The sequence below is a fragment of the Macaca thibetana genome, chromosome 7 (assembly GCF_024542745.1).
Source record: "Macaca thibetana thibetana isolate TM-01 chromosome 7, ASM2454274v1, whole genome shotgun sequence".
Classification (NCBI taxonomy): Eukaryota; Metazoa; Chordata; class Mammalia; order Primates; family Cercopithecidae; genus Macaca; species Macaca thibetana.
In genome coordinates this window covers 134,835,705-134,851,355 of record NC_065584.1, presented here as the reverse complement: position 1 = coordinate 134,851,355, position 15,651 = coordinate 134,835,705, and the positions used below count along the sequence as shown (strand labels likewise).

General features: G+C 39.5%; 1 protein-coding gene across 4 annotated transcripts in view; it reads right to left on the bottom strand.

Annotated features, from left to right (window-relative positions):
- The window catches only part of USP8 (ubiquitin specific peptidase 8), a 79,103-nt gene that overhangs the window by 11,950 nt on the left and 51,502 nt on the right, over positions 1–15,651 (bottom strand). For 3 of the 4 annotated variants that reach the window (XM_050797138.1, XM_050797141.1, XM_050797139.1), the window contains exons 9-12: positions 12,960–13,104; positions 12,454–12,677; positions 7,645–8,229; positions 4,773–4,859 (exon numbers count right to left, since the gene is read on the bottom strand). In XM_050797138.1, coding sequence (XP_050653095.1) covers positions 4,773–4,859; positions 7,645–8,229; positions 12,454–12,677; positions 12,960–13,104 — 1,041 coding nt within the window. The remainder of the gene's footprint in view (positions 1–4,772; positions 4,860–7,644; positions 8,230–12,453; positions 12,678–12,959; positions 13,105–15,651) is intronic. The other variant, XM_050797140.1, reaches the window with a different exon arrangement.

Genomic DNA, 15,651 nt, shown 5'->3' with positions numbered 1-15,651 from the left:
GAGCTTGCAGTGAGCTGAGATCCGGCCACTGCACTCCAGCCTGGGCGACAGAGCGAGACTCCATCTCAAAAAAAAAAAAAAAAAAAAAAAAAAAAAATTACCCAGGTTTGGCCAGGCACAGTGGCTCAAGCCTGTAATCCCAGCACTTTGGGAGGCCGAGGCAGGTGGATCACCTGAGGTCAGAAGTTTGAGACCAGCTTGGCCAACAAGAGAGTAGAAACCCCATCTCTACTAAAAAAAACAACACAAAAATTAGCCAGGCATGGTGGTATGTACCTGTAATTCCAGATACTCAGGAGACTGAGGCAGGAGAATTGCTTGAACGTGGGAGGCGGAGGTTGCAATGAGCCGTGTGTGCCACTACACTCCCGCCTGGGTGGCAGAGCAAGACTCCGTCACCAAAAAAAAAAAAAAAGCCAGGCTTAGTGGCATGCACCTGTGGTCCTAGCTACTCAGGAAGCCAAGGTGGGAGGATCGCTTGAGCCCAAGTGGTCAAAGCTTGAGCCCAGGTGGTTAGGTGAGCTATGATCATGCTACTATACTACTGCCTGTGACAAATTCTGTTGAATACAAACATGTAATAAATAGAATCTGTGTGCTGGAAAAAAATTCTGTCAAAACGAAGGCAAACAGCACAACTAAATATCCACATACAAAAAGATGGATTTAGATCCTTACCACACTGTATATAAAAATTAACTTGAAATGGATCATAGATCTAAGGACTAAAACTAAAACCTTAAGAAGAAAACAGGAGAAAATCTTCATTACTTTATGACTTTGGGTCAGACAAAATGTTCCTTTGATACAATACCAAGAGTACGATTCACATGAGAAAAATACGACAGAATGGACTTCCACAAAAACTTTTGTGCTTCAAGAAACTCCATCAAGAAAATGAAAAGATAAGCCACATATTGGGAGAAAATGTTTGCAAATATCATTTATTTAAAAAATTTTTAGAGATGGGGTTTCACTACATTGCCAAGGCTGTTCTGGAACCCTTGGCATAAATGATTCTCTTACCTCACTCTCGCAAGTAGCTGGGTCTGCAGGTGTGTGCCACCACACCTAGGCTTATACTGATTATGACCTTATGGATTTCAAAAACACTGCCATCAAGCATTTAGCACAGTCCTAGAGACATAGCGGTTGCTCAGCAAATACAGTAAGTTTTAGCAGTGAGTAAATCTTGAGAAGGCTGAGCCTTCTTTTTTTTTTTTTTTTTTTTTTGAGACGGAGTCTCGCTCTGTCGCCCAGGCTGGAGTGCAGTGGCCGGATCTCAGCTCACTGCAAGCTCCGCCTCCCGGGTTCACGCCATTCTCCTGCCGGCTGAGCCTTCTTAATACCTGAGAATTACTTTAAAATGTTATTTAATCAATACTTGGTTGTCTGTGGCATTTTACACAGAATGAGTGTAGAGTGGATTATACAGTATGAGATTTAAGACAGCCAGAAGATACACTGAGTACCCTTGCTTCCTGAAGGGCAGAGATGGGGCAAGATGGTGGGTGGCCAACAAAGACAACTTTTGCTTTCCTTTCAATGTTGCCAAAGATCTGGGCTGTAGCTGGTGTGAAGCCCTGCTTAAAATGTCAGGACCAGTGGGAGTAACTGCGAACCTCAATTTTCACTTTCTGTTTGTTAGTCTTCACTTTGTGCTTCTGGTCATTTAATCCCTACTTTCTCTTTAAAAGGAACAGAAGAAGCGAAGGCGTGTGTCTCTGTGTGTGTGTGTGTGTGTCTCTGTGTGTGTGTGTGTGTGTGTGTGTGTGTGTGTCTTCATTTTCTCTTATTGTTAACTCATTTTGACTAAGGCTTAAGTTCTTAATCTTTGTCAGGCTTACACATCTTAGGAAATTTTATTTTTGGTTCTTAGAAGAATTTTAATAAAATGTGTTTTTTTTGTTTTATTTTTTATTTTTTCATAGGTTATTGGGGTACAGGTGATACTTGGTTACATTAGTAAGTTATTTTTTATTTTTTTTCCACAGGGAGTCTCACTCTGTCACCCAGGCTGGAGTGCAATGGCCTCATCTTGGCTCACTGCAACCTCTGCCTCCTGGGTTCAAGCAGTTCTCCTGCCTTAGCCTCCCAAGTAGCTGGGACTACAGGCGCCCGCCACCACACTCGGCTACTTTTTGTTGAGACAGGGTTTCATCATATTGGCCAGGCTGGTCTCAAACTCCTGACCTCAAATGATCCTCCCGCCTCAGCCTCCCAAAGTGTTGGGATTACAGGCATGAGCCACCGTGCCCAGCCATTAGTAAGCTCTTTAGTGGTGATCTGTGAGATTTCAGTGTACCCGTCACCTGAGAAGTATACAATGTACCCTGTTTGTAGTCTTTTATCCCTTGCCCCCAAGTCCCCAAAGTCCATTGTATCATTCTTACATAACATGTTTTTAGTGGGTTATGTGTTATATTTAGTTAATCTTAGATCTAAACAAATAAATTCTATAAATTATTTGACTTCTGTAGTTCATGAACATTTTTTTGTATATCAATATGTTTGTTGTTGCTGTGGCCCTTTAACTATTGCAGTCAAAAATAAGAAAATTGTGAATTCAGTCAGTCATTCTAGTCTTAATATATTTTATGTCATTTTTCCCCCTTTTGTTTGAGATAGGCTCTCACCCTTGTTGCCCTGGTTGGAATGCAGTAGCATGATCACGGCTCACTGTATCCTTGACCTCCCCAGGATCAGGTGATCCTCCCACCTCAGCCTCTCAACTAGCTGGGACTACAGGCAGGCGCCACCAAACCTGGCTACTTTTTTATATTTTTTTCTAGAGACAGGGTTTTGCCATGTTGCCCAGGCTGGTCTTGAACTCCTGGGGCTCAAGCGATCCACCTGCCTCAGCCCCTCAAAGTGCTGGAATTACAGGCATGAGCAACCATACCCTCACCCCCCTCCTTTTTTTCCCCTTTCTGTGGAGAAAAGGGGTCTTGCTATGTTGCCAAGGCTGGTCTCAGATTTTTTTTAATGGCAAAATACAACAGAATGACTTAACAAAAATTTAACATGTTAAATTCACACGGATTTAGATCGGATATGGAGTCGGTCCTCTGTATTCATCGGTTCTGCATCTGTGAATTCAACCATCCACAGATTCAAAATACTTGAAAAAAATAATTCTGGGTGTAGTGAACATGTGCAGGCTTTTATTATTCCCTAAAAAATACAGTATAACATCTATTTTCATAGCATTTACACCGTGTTAGGTATGTAATGTAGAGATGATTTAAAGTATATAGGAGGATGTGTATAGATGATATGCACACACTACACCACTTTATGTAGGGGACTCGAGCATCCTCAGATTTTGGTATGAGAGGGAGGTCATGGAACCAGTCATCTACAGATACCAAGGGAAGACTGTATATATATCCCAGAGCAGACAGATCTATGGAGACAGAGAGTAGACTCAGGGTTGCCTGGGCTTTAGGGTAGACTAAATTGGGCATAGGGTCTCTTTGGTGTGATGGCAATCTTCTAAAATTGGATTGTATTAATGGTTTCACAACACTAAATTACTAAAAAAAAAAAAAAAAAAAAATCACTGAACTGCATGTTAAAAACGGGTGAATTTTATGGTATATGCAAATTGTATCTCAAGATCTGAAGGAAAAACAAAGTCAAAGATGTCTTCTTCTTTTTTTTTTTTTTAGACGGAGTCTCGCTCTGTCGCCCAGGCTGGGGTGCAGTGGCACGATCTTGGCTCACTGCAAGCTCCACCTCCCTGGTTCATCCATTCTCCTGCCTCAGCCTCCCAAGTAGCTGGGAATACAGGCACCCGCCACCAAGCCTGGTTACTTTTTTTTTTGTATTTTTAGTAGAGATGGGGTTTCACCCTGTTAGCCAAGATGGTCTCAATCTCCTGACCTTGTGATCTGCCTGCCTCAGCCTCCCATAGTGCTAAGATTACGAGTGTGAGCCACCGTGCCCAGCAAAGATGTCTTATACAAAGCCTATGTGTTTTAAAAATTGTGATGAAATACACATAACATAACATTTACCATCTTAACCATTTTAAGGTGCACTGGTTAGTGACATTAAGTATATTGCTGTGCCAACAATCTCTAGAACTCTTTTCATCTTGTAAAACTGAAACTCTGTACCTACTGAACAATAACTCCCCATTTCCTCTTTCTCTGGCTCTGACAACCACCATTCTACTTTCTGTCTCTATAAATTTGCCTACTTTACAAACCTCACAGAAATGGAATCACTCAGTATTTATCCTGCAACTGGGCTTATTTCACTTAGCAAATGACCTCAAGATTCATCCATGCTGTAGCGTGTCAGAATTTCCTTCCTTTTTAAGGCTGAATAATATTCCGTTATATGTACATATCCCATTTGTTTATGCATTCACCTGCTGATGGACATCTGGGTTGCTTCCATTTTTCAGCTATTATGAATAATACTCTAAGAACATGGGTGTACAAATACTTCTTGTTTGCAATTCTTTTGGGTATATACCCTGAAGTAGAATTGCTGGATCATATGGTAAGGGCTAAACATTTTTTACTTTCATAAAATAAATAGAATATGCTGTCAAACTTTAAACAGGAAGACAAACTCTATTTCCTTTAGCATATAAATGGAGTGATCGTGTAAAAACAAGCAAAACACCAGCTACCAAAGATGGCAACGATCCCCTTACACTGTATATCTCATGATAAAAGATGACAGTGTGGTACGATAATCACATAGTTACAATCCACGTTTGGTTTTTTTCCAGTGTTTTCCTGCAATGAACTACTTACTTTATTTCTTTCGGTATCGTCTGTATCCTCTCTAAAAGTTCCTGTCCTTAGAATTCCACTTTCTGGTTGTCCTTTAATCTTAAATGGCTGTAAAATTATTAAAATTACAGAAGTGAAAGAAAACTTTAACTTTCCTTCCAACATAAAGCTACTAGTTAACACAACCGAATCTATGAGACTGAAAATGTAAAAGGGGAAAACAAGGCCTCTGAAAATTTTATTATATTTTACTGTCACAGTCAAAATACTTAAAAAACTAAAGAACTCTGATGAATCAGTGAAAAAAAAAAAGATGAAAATCAAAGTGGATTGTGAAGCACTGGTTCACATTACATGGCCAAGTATAAAATGCTGATCATTAATGTATATTCCCCAAGACCTAATTTGAACATTATCTTTTTTTTTTTTTTTGAGATGGAGTCTCGCTCTGTCGCCCAGGCTGGAGTGCAGTGGCACGATCTTGGCTCACTGCAAGCTCCACCTCCTGGGTTCACGCCAGTCTCCTGCCTCAGCCTTCCGACTAGCTGGGACTACAGGCGCCCGCCACCAGAACCGGCTAATTTTTTGTATTTTTAGTAGAGACGGGGTTTCACCGTGTTAGCCAGGATGGTCTTGATCTCCTGACCTCGTGATCCACCTGCCTCGGCCTCCCAAAGTGCTGGGATTACAGGCGTGAGCCACCGCGCCCAGCTGAACATTATCTTTTACTTAAATATTATTATGATTTTGGTTACCTTGAAAGGAGTTGTGCTTCAAAAAATTTAAAGTATTCAAGAGAATGGAGAAATTAAGATACAGACCAATAGTCAAAAATGCAAAAATCTGTATTCATATCTTCTTATAACACCATACATTCTTTTTTTTTTTTTTTTTTTTTTTTTTTTGAGGCCGAGTCTCGCTCTGTCACCCAGGTTGGAGTGCAGTGGCACGATCTCAGCTCACTGCAACCTCTGCCTCATGGGTTCAAGCAATTCTCCTGCCTCAGCCTCCCAAGTAGCTGGGACTACAGCGCACGTCACCACACCTGGCTAATTTTTTGTATTTTTAGTAGAGACAGGGTTTTACCGTGTTAGCCAGGATCATCTTGATCTCCTGACCTTGTGATCCACTGGTCTAGGCCTCCCAAAGTGCTGGGATTATAGGCGTGGGCCAACACGCCCAACCCATAGATTCTTTTTAAAAACTCATTTTAGTTTTATATCTTATTTTAAAATAACTCTACTAAAAACTTTAAAATTAGTGATAATTTTAACAAAATTTATTCTAGAATAAATTACATATTTCTCCTACTTTTAAAAGGAGCACACAAGGAATGCAATCTTAGATGTGTAGGAATATTTGGCACCTATATACTAAATGACTCCACAAATACGAATGATTTAAGTTCTAAAGACTGCATGCCTCTAGCATAGCAAGATGGAAAGGAAGTGGCTTTGGAATCTCACTGTCTATGTGATGATCTTAAGCAAATATTTAACCTCTAAACTTCAGTTTCACTTGTAAATTAAATACCTTATAGGATTATCATTAGGAGTAAATAAGATAATGCAGTGAAAATACCTGGCATATACTAGCTACCCAATGAATAATACTTAAATTGTATCTTGGAGCTCACATGTTTTGCTCCTCCTGTGAATAAAGTTAGAGCGTTTTAGTACATGGGCTTCATATCCCTAATTTGGGGTGTTTAGAAGGTTTTTGCATGGAAGCTATCTTTTTTAATAGCAGAGGTTACCAGATAAGTGTTCCCTGGATAAGAGCGGCTTGACTATGAATTAATTTTGGTAACATGCCTGAATGGTGTTTGAGAAGTATAGAAGTTAACATTCTGTAAAGATGGTATCCTGCCTTCCATTAGAAGTCATTTTCGCACTGCTAAAAATGTTTTTTCCATTTACATATATGTAAAAAGGATTGTAACTGTTCTTGGTATTATAAATACATACTTGGTGTTCAAAAGGAAAAGGCATTGTTAATGACATAATGAAGAGAAAAAGAAAAGCATGGCATTATTAGAGACTGAAAAAGAATAACAAAAAATGTCCCCTAAAATTACGGCTATCAATTTTGGGTGTGTAGCCAAGGGCAAAATTAATTGGGTTATTTGCCAATATTATTTGAATAGATAAAGCAAGAAAAAAAATGACACTGATGTGACCAAAAAATCATTATATGCAAAGATAAATGTTGGGCCATTTAGATGTCACTGATTTTGGATATATTCTAAACAGATATAAATTTTATCATACAAATATTGGCATCTAGTTCCCCCATACTGAGGAGATTATATTTCACTCTAGTCTTTCCATGATCATATATCAAACATAAAAATGAAGAATGTAACTATTTATCTCAATTATTTGAAATATCGCCGGGCATGGTGGCTCACGCCTCTAATCCCAGCACTTTGGGAGGCCGAGGCAGGTGGATCACGAGGTCAGGAGATCGAGACCATCCTGGCTAACATGGTGAAACCCCGTCTCTACTAAAAATACGAAAAATTAGCCAGGCATGCTGGCATGCGCCTGTAGTCCCAGCTACTCCGGAGGCTGAGGCAGGAAAATGGCGTGAACCCGGGAGGCGGAGCTTGCAGTGAGCTGAGATTGTGCCACTGTACTCCAGCCTGGGTGACAGAGCGAGACTCCGTCTCAAAAAAAAGAAAAAAAGAAAAGAAATATATTGCATTTTATAGATGTAAAATACAAAAAGCAATTTCATTCCCAACCAATCGTTTCATAAATGTACGGCATTGGCCTCAAAGGAGAATAGGTGAGCAAATGTGGATAGATCAGTACTTTCTATCACCCCTGAAAAGACTATTTGAAATGCTGCCCTTTTCACTTTGTTGGCAATATGTACTGTTTCTGCTTACCTTGCTTGAACCCGAATCCCCTGTCACAGATGTATGGGGCACATCTCCTGTTGACTTTTTCTGTACTTCTGGGGTTGGACACCTTTTCCCCCTGTCTTCTACAGATTTCTTGGCATCAGAAGTTTCATGTTCACTTTTACTTTGTCTTTTTACTCCTGTTATTTCTTTGCCCCTCTTTGCTGAGGTTTCTTTATCTTCTTTCTTGGCCTGTTCACTTTCTTTCTTCTCCATTTCTTCTTTTGCTTTTTGTTGCTTCTCTGTAATTTCATTTTCTTCAGCTTCTTGTTTCTTTTTGGTTTTTTGTTCTTGTTCTTCCCTCCTCAGTTTCTCTTTCTGTTCCTCTTGCTGCCTTTCCCGAAGTTCTTTTTCTTGTTTGTTTTTCTCCATTAGAAGAGCAGTTTCTGCATGAATACGAGCCTTTTCTTCATCTGTTAACATGAGAGTTGGAGAGAAAACTACTGGCTTGGTGGAACGATCAGGAATAACTTTTCCATTCTGAGGAGATTGTTGCTCATGGTTTGTACTTTCAGATTTTGTTCTATGCTCTTCAGGCAATTTGACTGCTGGTTTTTTAGTACGATCAATCTAGAGCAACAAAGAGCAAAACATTTTTGTCAAAAATCAGGAAATAACCTCAGTTCTTGAGATCAAGTTGTGATAAAAAGAAGTGTCACTTTGTGGAGACAACATCTATCAGGCCATCTACTTGTTAATTACTCAGTATCAAGATTTCTCATAAAACAGAACTTGAATGGGAGATATCCAAACATCACTGGAACTTACATCCTCTTGATCAACTTTCAATTCTTCCTGAGTGTTTTGTATACAAAAGAGTTAAAAATGTCTTTATTTAAAAACATAAAACCTAGACCTGGGCATACCTAGACTTAAGTTCCACTTCCAGGTATCCAAATGCCTACCCAATATTTCCATTTGAGTGTCACTGCATATATCTCAAACCTCATATAGCCAAAATGGATTCACGAATTCCCCCACCCCCGCGAACATGGTCCTAATCTCATGGATGTAACCACTCTCCCAATAGTTGCACAAATCAAAAACCTGAGTCCCATGATATGTTCTTCCCATATCCTTCTACACGCTGATAATTTTCCTCCTATATCTGTCCCTCCATCTCTTCTACCACAGGCCAAGACCATGCCAACCTCCTCTCTCACCAGGACTACAGCATAGTTTTTTTTTTTTTTTTGAGACGGAGTCTCGCTCTGTGGCCTAGGCTGGAGTGCAGTGGCCAGATCTCAGCTCACTGCAAGCTCTGCCTCCCAGGTTCACGCCATTCTCCTGCCTCAGCCTCCCAAGTAGCTGGGACTACAGGCGCCCACCACCTCGCCCGGCTAGTTTTTTGTATTTTTTTAGTAGAGACGGGGTTTCACCTTGTTAGCCAGGATGGTCTTGATCTCCTGACCTCATGATCCACCCGTTTCGGCCTCCCAAAGTGCTGGGATTACAGGCTTGAGCCACCGCGCCCGGCCTATAGTTTTCAACTAGTTGCCCATCTCGTCTCTTGTCCCCGCTCCCCAATCTGTTTCTCCACATTATAGCCAGAGTACTCACTTTAAAACAAATTTGATTTGCTACCCACTATGCCCTCAGTACACCTAAAATCTTTACCATAGCCTGTAAGGCCCTGTGTGATCTTACATCTGCCTACCTCTCCAGTCATATGGTTGTGTATACTGGCTATACTTGCCTTAAAAAAAAATTATTCAAAGATGCCATGCTCCTTCCCAATTTAGGTCTATCAGCTGTTCATCTAGATAATGCCCACATTAGGTCTTGGCTTACACTCTCCCTCTATTGGAATTCTGATGAAGTAACTATAATTACTTGTTTAAAATTTTCTTCCCTCCTAGAATATAAGCTCTAAAAGGATAGAGACTGTGCCTGGCACAGTTAATAACTATGTTACTGAGGGAACAAATGCAATCTTCCCTAACAACTTTTACAGGAGGTAAAATACTAACTGGTTTCCTTCAAGTTGCGTAATAAATTACCTAAGTTCCTGATTTAATGAGTTAAACGTTTATTACCTCAATTTAACAGAATATTAACACTAGAGAAGTGACCCTACCATCATTTCTTGAGAATACTGTGTAATGAAACAAAAATAAAAACTTTTAAGAACATCTGCCAATAACAATCTATATAGTGTTCTTACACAACGAATTTATGTTTTTCTACTAGAAAACAAAGAAGTTGCTGGGCACAGTGACTCACGCCTGTAATACCAGCACTTTGAGAGCCCGAGCTGGGTAGATCACTTGAGGTCAGGAGTTCGAGACCATCCTGGCCAACATGGCAAAACCCCATCTTTACAACAAATACAAAAATTAGCCGGGCGTAGTGGCATGTGTCTATAATCCCAGCTACTCAGGAGGCTGAGGTGGGAGGATTGCTTGAACCCAGGAAGTCCAGCTGCAGTGAGCTGTGATCGTGCTACTGCACTCCAGCCTGGGTGAGAGAATGAGACACTGTTTTAAAAAAAAAAAAGAAAAACAAAGAAGTTAGCGTACAAAAAATAATTTTTTTCCTGTTCACTTCTCTTTCTGCCTCTTAAAAAAAAATCCTTTGTCTCTTTTTCTGCATGTATTTGAGAATAAAGTAGGAAGAACCACTATGGGGATGAGGTTAACAATAAGAGGTGGAACAGAAACAAAAATAAATGTTTCCATTTACATTTTGGTGGCTTGATCTATTTTTCCCTAATCTTACAAGTATAGTTATGATCATGTTACTCTCAAGCTTAAAATTCTTTAGTGGTTCTTTGTGCCTACAGGACAAAATTAAAATTTGATCCAAGTCTCTCTTGATGACTCTTGTCCATCCTTCTAATCTTACCTACTATCATAATTTCCTCTCTCCAACAAAGACTAGCGCCCACATATGCCAAAACTGTTCAATGGCCCCAGAGCATGCCCTATCCCTTTGGTCATACAATTGTCTACGTGTTTCGTCCATCCTCAAATTCTACTCTTAAAGCCCAGATAAAATACTGTCTCCTCCATGAAGACGTCCTTGATCTTCTCAGCTAGAATATTCTCCTTGCTCTGTGCGCCAGTGACTTGTAGAGCAATTACGATATTTTGCCTTATGTCGTGGCTGATTTTATACAGATCTCTCCTTCTAAACATCAGAAGAATCCATCTCTTGTATTTACAAACTTTCATGCTGTCTTATTTTTTTTTTGAGACAGAGTCTCACTCTCACCCAGGCTAGAGTGCAGTGGTCCGATATCGGCTCACTACAACCTCTGCTTCCTGGGTTCATGTGATTGTCCTGCCTCAGCCTCCTGAGTAGCTGGGACAGCAGGCACGCACCACCACGCCTGGCTAATTTTTGTATTTTTAGAAGAGATGGGGTTTCATGCCATGTTGACCAGGCTGGTCTGGAACTCCTGACCTCAGGTGACCCACTCGCCTCTGCCTCCCGAAGTGTTGGGATTACAGACGTGACCCATAGCACCCATGCTGTTTTTTATACAGATCTTCAAAATGTGTCTAAAAAATTATACGTATCTTATAAAGTTATGTTGGGACACAAAAGGATTAGGGTTTAAACAGATTAAGTTGAAAGGAAATGCAATAACATAAGTTCTTTTCAGACTTTCCTAAATTTACCCTTTAAGAAAAGTTGTTTAATCACATCTATTTAGTCTGCAATTTATTCTGCAATACTAAAATGCCTTAAAAAAATGAAGAAATGGGCCGGGCGCGGTGGCTCACGCCTGTAATCCCAGCACTTTGGGAGGCCGAGGCGGGCGGATCACGAGGTCAGGAGATCGAGACCATCCTGGCTAACACGGTGAAACCCCGTCTCTACTAAAAATGCAAAAAAAATTAGCCGGGCGAGGCGGCGAGCGCCTGTAGTCCCAGCTACTCGGGAGGCTGAGGCAGGAGAATGGCGTGAACCCGGGAGGCGGAGCTTGCAGTGAGCCGAGATCGCGCCATTGCACTCCAGCCTGGGCGACTAAGCGAGACTCTGTCTCAAAAAAAAAAAAAAAAAAATGAAGAAATGAACCACTTCAGTTTATAACAAAAAATTACCAGATTTTCTATTCAATACCTGCTCCACAAATCAAATGTCATCCACTTTAAATGTGAAATACTGTTTTAAATATATCTGGGGAAAAAATCAAAAATGAATGCTAAAAATGTTATTGGGAAATGCATGGAGGGGGAACATTAGTTAACCTTTCTTTAAATAAAGCCAAATGAAGGAAATAAAGACTAAAATTTTTTTATTTGTAACGTCTTGATTATTTAAAAACTTTTAAATAATTATTGTTAAACATGCCTGTTATTTGCATGTCAAATTCTAAGGAAATGGAACTAAACTATTGTTTTAAAACCAAAATACTGACATCACATACCTACCATATGTAAGCCAAGCTATTTATGAAAACACTATGGGTCAAATTATAATACAAAAAGTCCCAAAAGGGCTATTCTAATTCACTGTGGTAATGCAATCTTTTACTGGCATTGTTTGTAGCAAATGGATTGCCAACTGGCTTTGGAAATCCCTTGAATTATCTACTCTAATACAGGCATGGCAATAACACTGAATTATGATGAAAAATTTTTAAACAAAAAATTTATTAAAACATACAGATTCTTCTCATTGATACTTTTTTCTAAGATGTTAAAGGTTATGTATTAAACTTCATTTCTATACTGTATTTTTTTTTTTTTTTGAGACAGAGTCTTGCTGTCACCCAGGCTGGGTGTACTATACTATATATTTAATATTAAAACAAAAGCGAGAATAAAGTTAAAATCAAGAACATACCTGTGGAATATTCTTTATACTAGGCACTGGCTGAATTATGGGTGAAACATCAGATTTAGAAGCAGCAACTGGTTCAGCTGGAGTTGATATATTCAGTGGTCCCATTCTCTCATTTTGATCACTTATCAATTCTATATTTTCATCTACTTCTATAGATGGAGGTGGTATCTGGGCAGCAGGTTTAGAAGGAACTGATTCTTCCAATGAGGGATAAGTAAAATCCACTAAAATTCCAAAAATAAAAATGTTTTTTAGAATAGCAAAGCCCATACACAGTACTTACATTTCTCATGCATGTTAATGTAATAATTAAAAGTAAACTAAGTGAAAAAACAATTACAACAGTCTTAAAGAAAATGTGAACTTCCAGGCTTATATTTGTATGCCTGAAAACAAACTGCTCTCTAATAGGACAAATGCACACACAACCAAGAATGTTACTGTGAAAACAATTTTAAAGTATATTTTACCAAAGCAATTTTAAACAAAAATTTTCACATACATACATGAGATAGACACCTCTTCATTCTGGCGTCGTGGGGGTGGAGTGACCTTAGCATTTGTTGTATACTGGGGATAACAAAGGAGCCAGTTTTCATAGCCTCCCTCTAAAACCAAAGGCTCATTGCGCAGGATAGTTTTACTTTCCCACTATAAATAAGGAAATCGTATTTTTAATATGGCAGCAATCTATCAACAGCTAAAAACACAACAAATCTAAATTTTGAAGTTGTTCCCTTAACGACAAGATTTATCTTCTAAATAATGACAAAATGAGAACTGAATTCAAAATTCAACATTAAATAAAACAGTTATATAGGTGAGGTTTTAAAAACCATACAAATAATCAATGATCTTAGAAGAAAAATTAGAAAATAAATTACTAAATATAAAACAAAAATGACCCATAACATCACCACCCCAATACACTTTACATTCTGGAGTTTACTCTTATAGAGAATTTTCAATAAAACCTTTATGATGTTGCTTTTCTATGAACATCCTTCATCAATACAGAGCTATATCATCATTTGCAATGACTAGGTAATATTCGACTACTGACTGACTGACTGATTGAGACAAGGTCTTGCTCTACCACCCAAGTTGGAATGCAATGGCATAATCATGGCTCACTGCAGCCTTGACCTCCTGGGCTCAATTGATCCTCCCACCTCAGCCTTCCCAGTAGCTGGGACTACAGGCATGCGCCACCACGCCCAGCTTATTTTTGTACTTTTCATGAGCTGGGGTTTCGGCACGTTGCCCAGGCTGGTCTCAAACTCCTGGGCTTAAGTGATCAACCTGGCTCAGTCTCCCAAAGTGCTGGGATTTATAGGTGTGAGCCACTGCGCATGGCCTATTCTACTTTACACACACACCCCAAAACTGAGTCAATCATTTGGGTTTTTTTTCCCCACTTAATTATAAGCATGCTGAAATAAACACAAAAGATCCTGATACATGCACATACCTAGTCACCTCCTTAAGGAAAATTCCCAGAAAGGGAGTTGCTTAAGCTAAGGTACATGAACATTTTAAGGTTTTCAACAGATGGCTAATCTTAGAAATGGTCACTTAAAAAAATATATAAATATATTGGCTGGGCACGGTGGCTCATGCCTGTAATCCCAGCACTTTGGAAGGCCGAGGCGGGAGGATCACCTGAGGTCAGGAGTTTGAGACCAGCCTGACCAACACGGTGAAAACCTGTCTCTACTAAAAATACAAAAATTAGCTGGGCGTGGTGGCAGGCACCTATAATCCCTGCTACTTGGGAGGCTGAGGCAAGAGAATTGCTTGAACCCAAGAGGTGGAGGTTGCAGTGAGCTGAGATCGCACCACTGCACTCCAGCCTAGGGGATAAGAGTGAGATTTCGGCCTGAGGAGAAAAAAAAAAATTATATATATATTTATATTTTAAAATTTCTTAAGGATAATTACCTAGGAGTAGAATTGCTGGTTTAATATAATGCCCAGTTGCCCTTCAGAAAGGCTATACCAATTTATACACTTAACCAACAGGATATGAGAATGCCCATTATACATCTTCATAATTTTTACAAAACTGATGAACATAAAATGGTATCTTGTTTTAATGAGCTTTTCTTTATTAGCAAAGTTGGACATTTTTTCATTTATTTACTATGCATTTATATTGTTCTATGACTTAATTATTTAATAATTGCATCCTTTGTCCCCTTTTCTATAGTTATTTGCAATTTTTTTAGTAAATAGTGAATGTACTCTGAATATTAGGGAAAAAAGGTCTTTGTCATATATATTGCCAACATTTTTCCTGATTTTTACTTTATGTTTTTTTTGTTTGTTTTTTAAACACAGTTAAATGTCTTTTCTTTTTGAGATGGAGTTTCTTTCTTTTGCCCAGGCTGGAGTGAAGTGGCGTGATCTTGGCTCACTGCAACCTCCGCCCACCGGGTTCAAGCAATTCTCCTGCCTCAGCCTCCTCAGTAGCTGCGATCACAGGTGCCCACCACCATGCCCGGCAAATTTTTGTACTTTTAGTAGAGATGGGGTTTCGTCATGTTGGCCAGGCTGGTCTCCAGCTCCTGACCTCAAGTGATCCACCTGCCTCGGCCTCCCAAAGTGCTGGGATTACAGGTGTGAGCCACTGTGACCAGCCATAAACAGTCTTCATTTTCCTTTACGACATCTTGGTTTGATATCAAGGTAATAAAAAATACCAATGCTTTCTCCTAATAGTTTGCTGTTTCAATCTATACATTTATATCTTTTATTCATTTGAGATGTAGCTTGGTCTAAGAAATAAGGTAGGGATCCATTCTCTTTTATTTACTGGCTGGGCAGTTGTCCCCAAACCATTCATTTCAATCCATCTTTTCCTCAATGATTTACGTCACCTTTATCATACACTAATCATTTACATATCTTAGTTTGAACTTTATGAAATTGCCGAACTGCCATTTGTAGGTCAATGCCAGTTGAATCCTGGCAGTTTCATATAATTGTCCCATACTTAGGTATATTTCTGGGTTCCCTATGACATAGCATGAATTGTTCTAAGGCTTTTAAGACTGCCTTTCTGAAGGGCAATCAACTGACCCTCCTACCAGCAGAACGAGTTTTCTTCTCACCACATGCTCACCAGCATTCAGTGCTATCATTGTTAATAATTTAACAAATTGGCCGGGCGCGGTGGCTCAAGCCTGTAATCCCAGC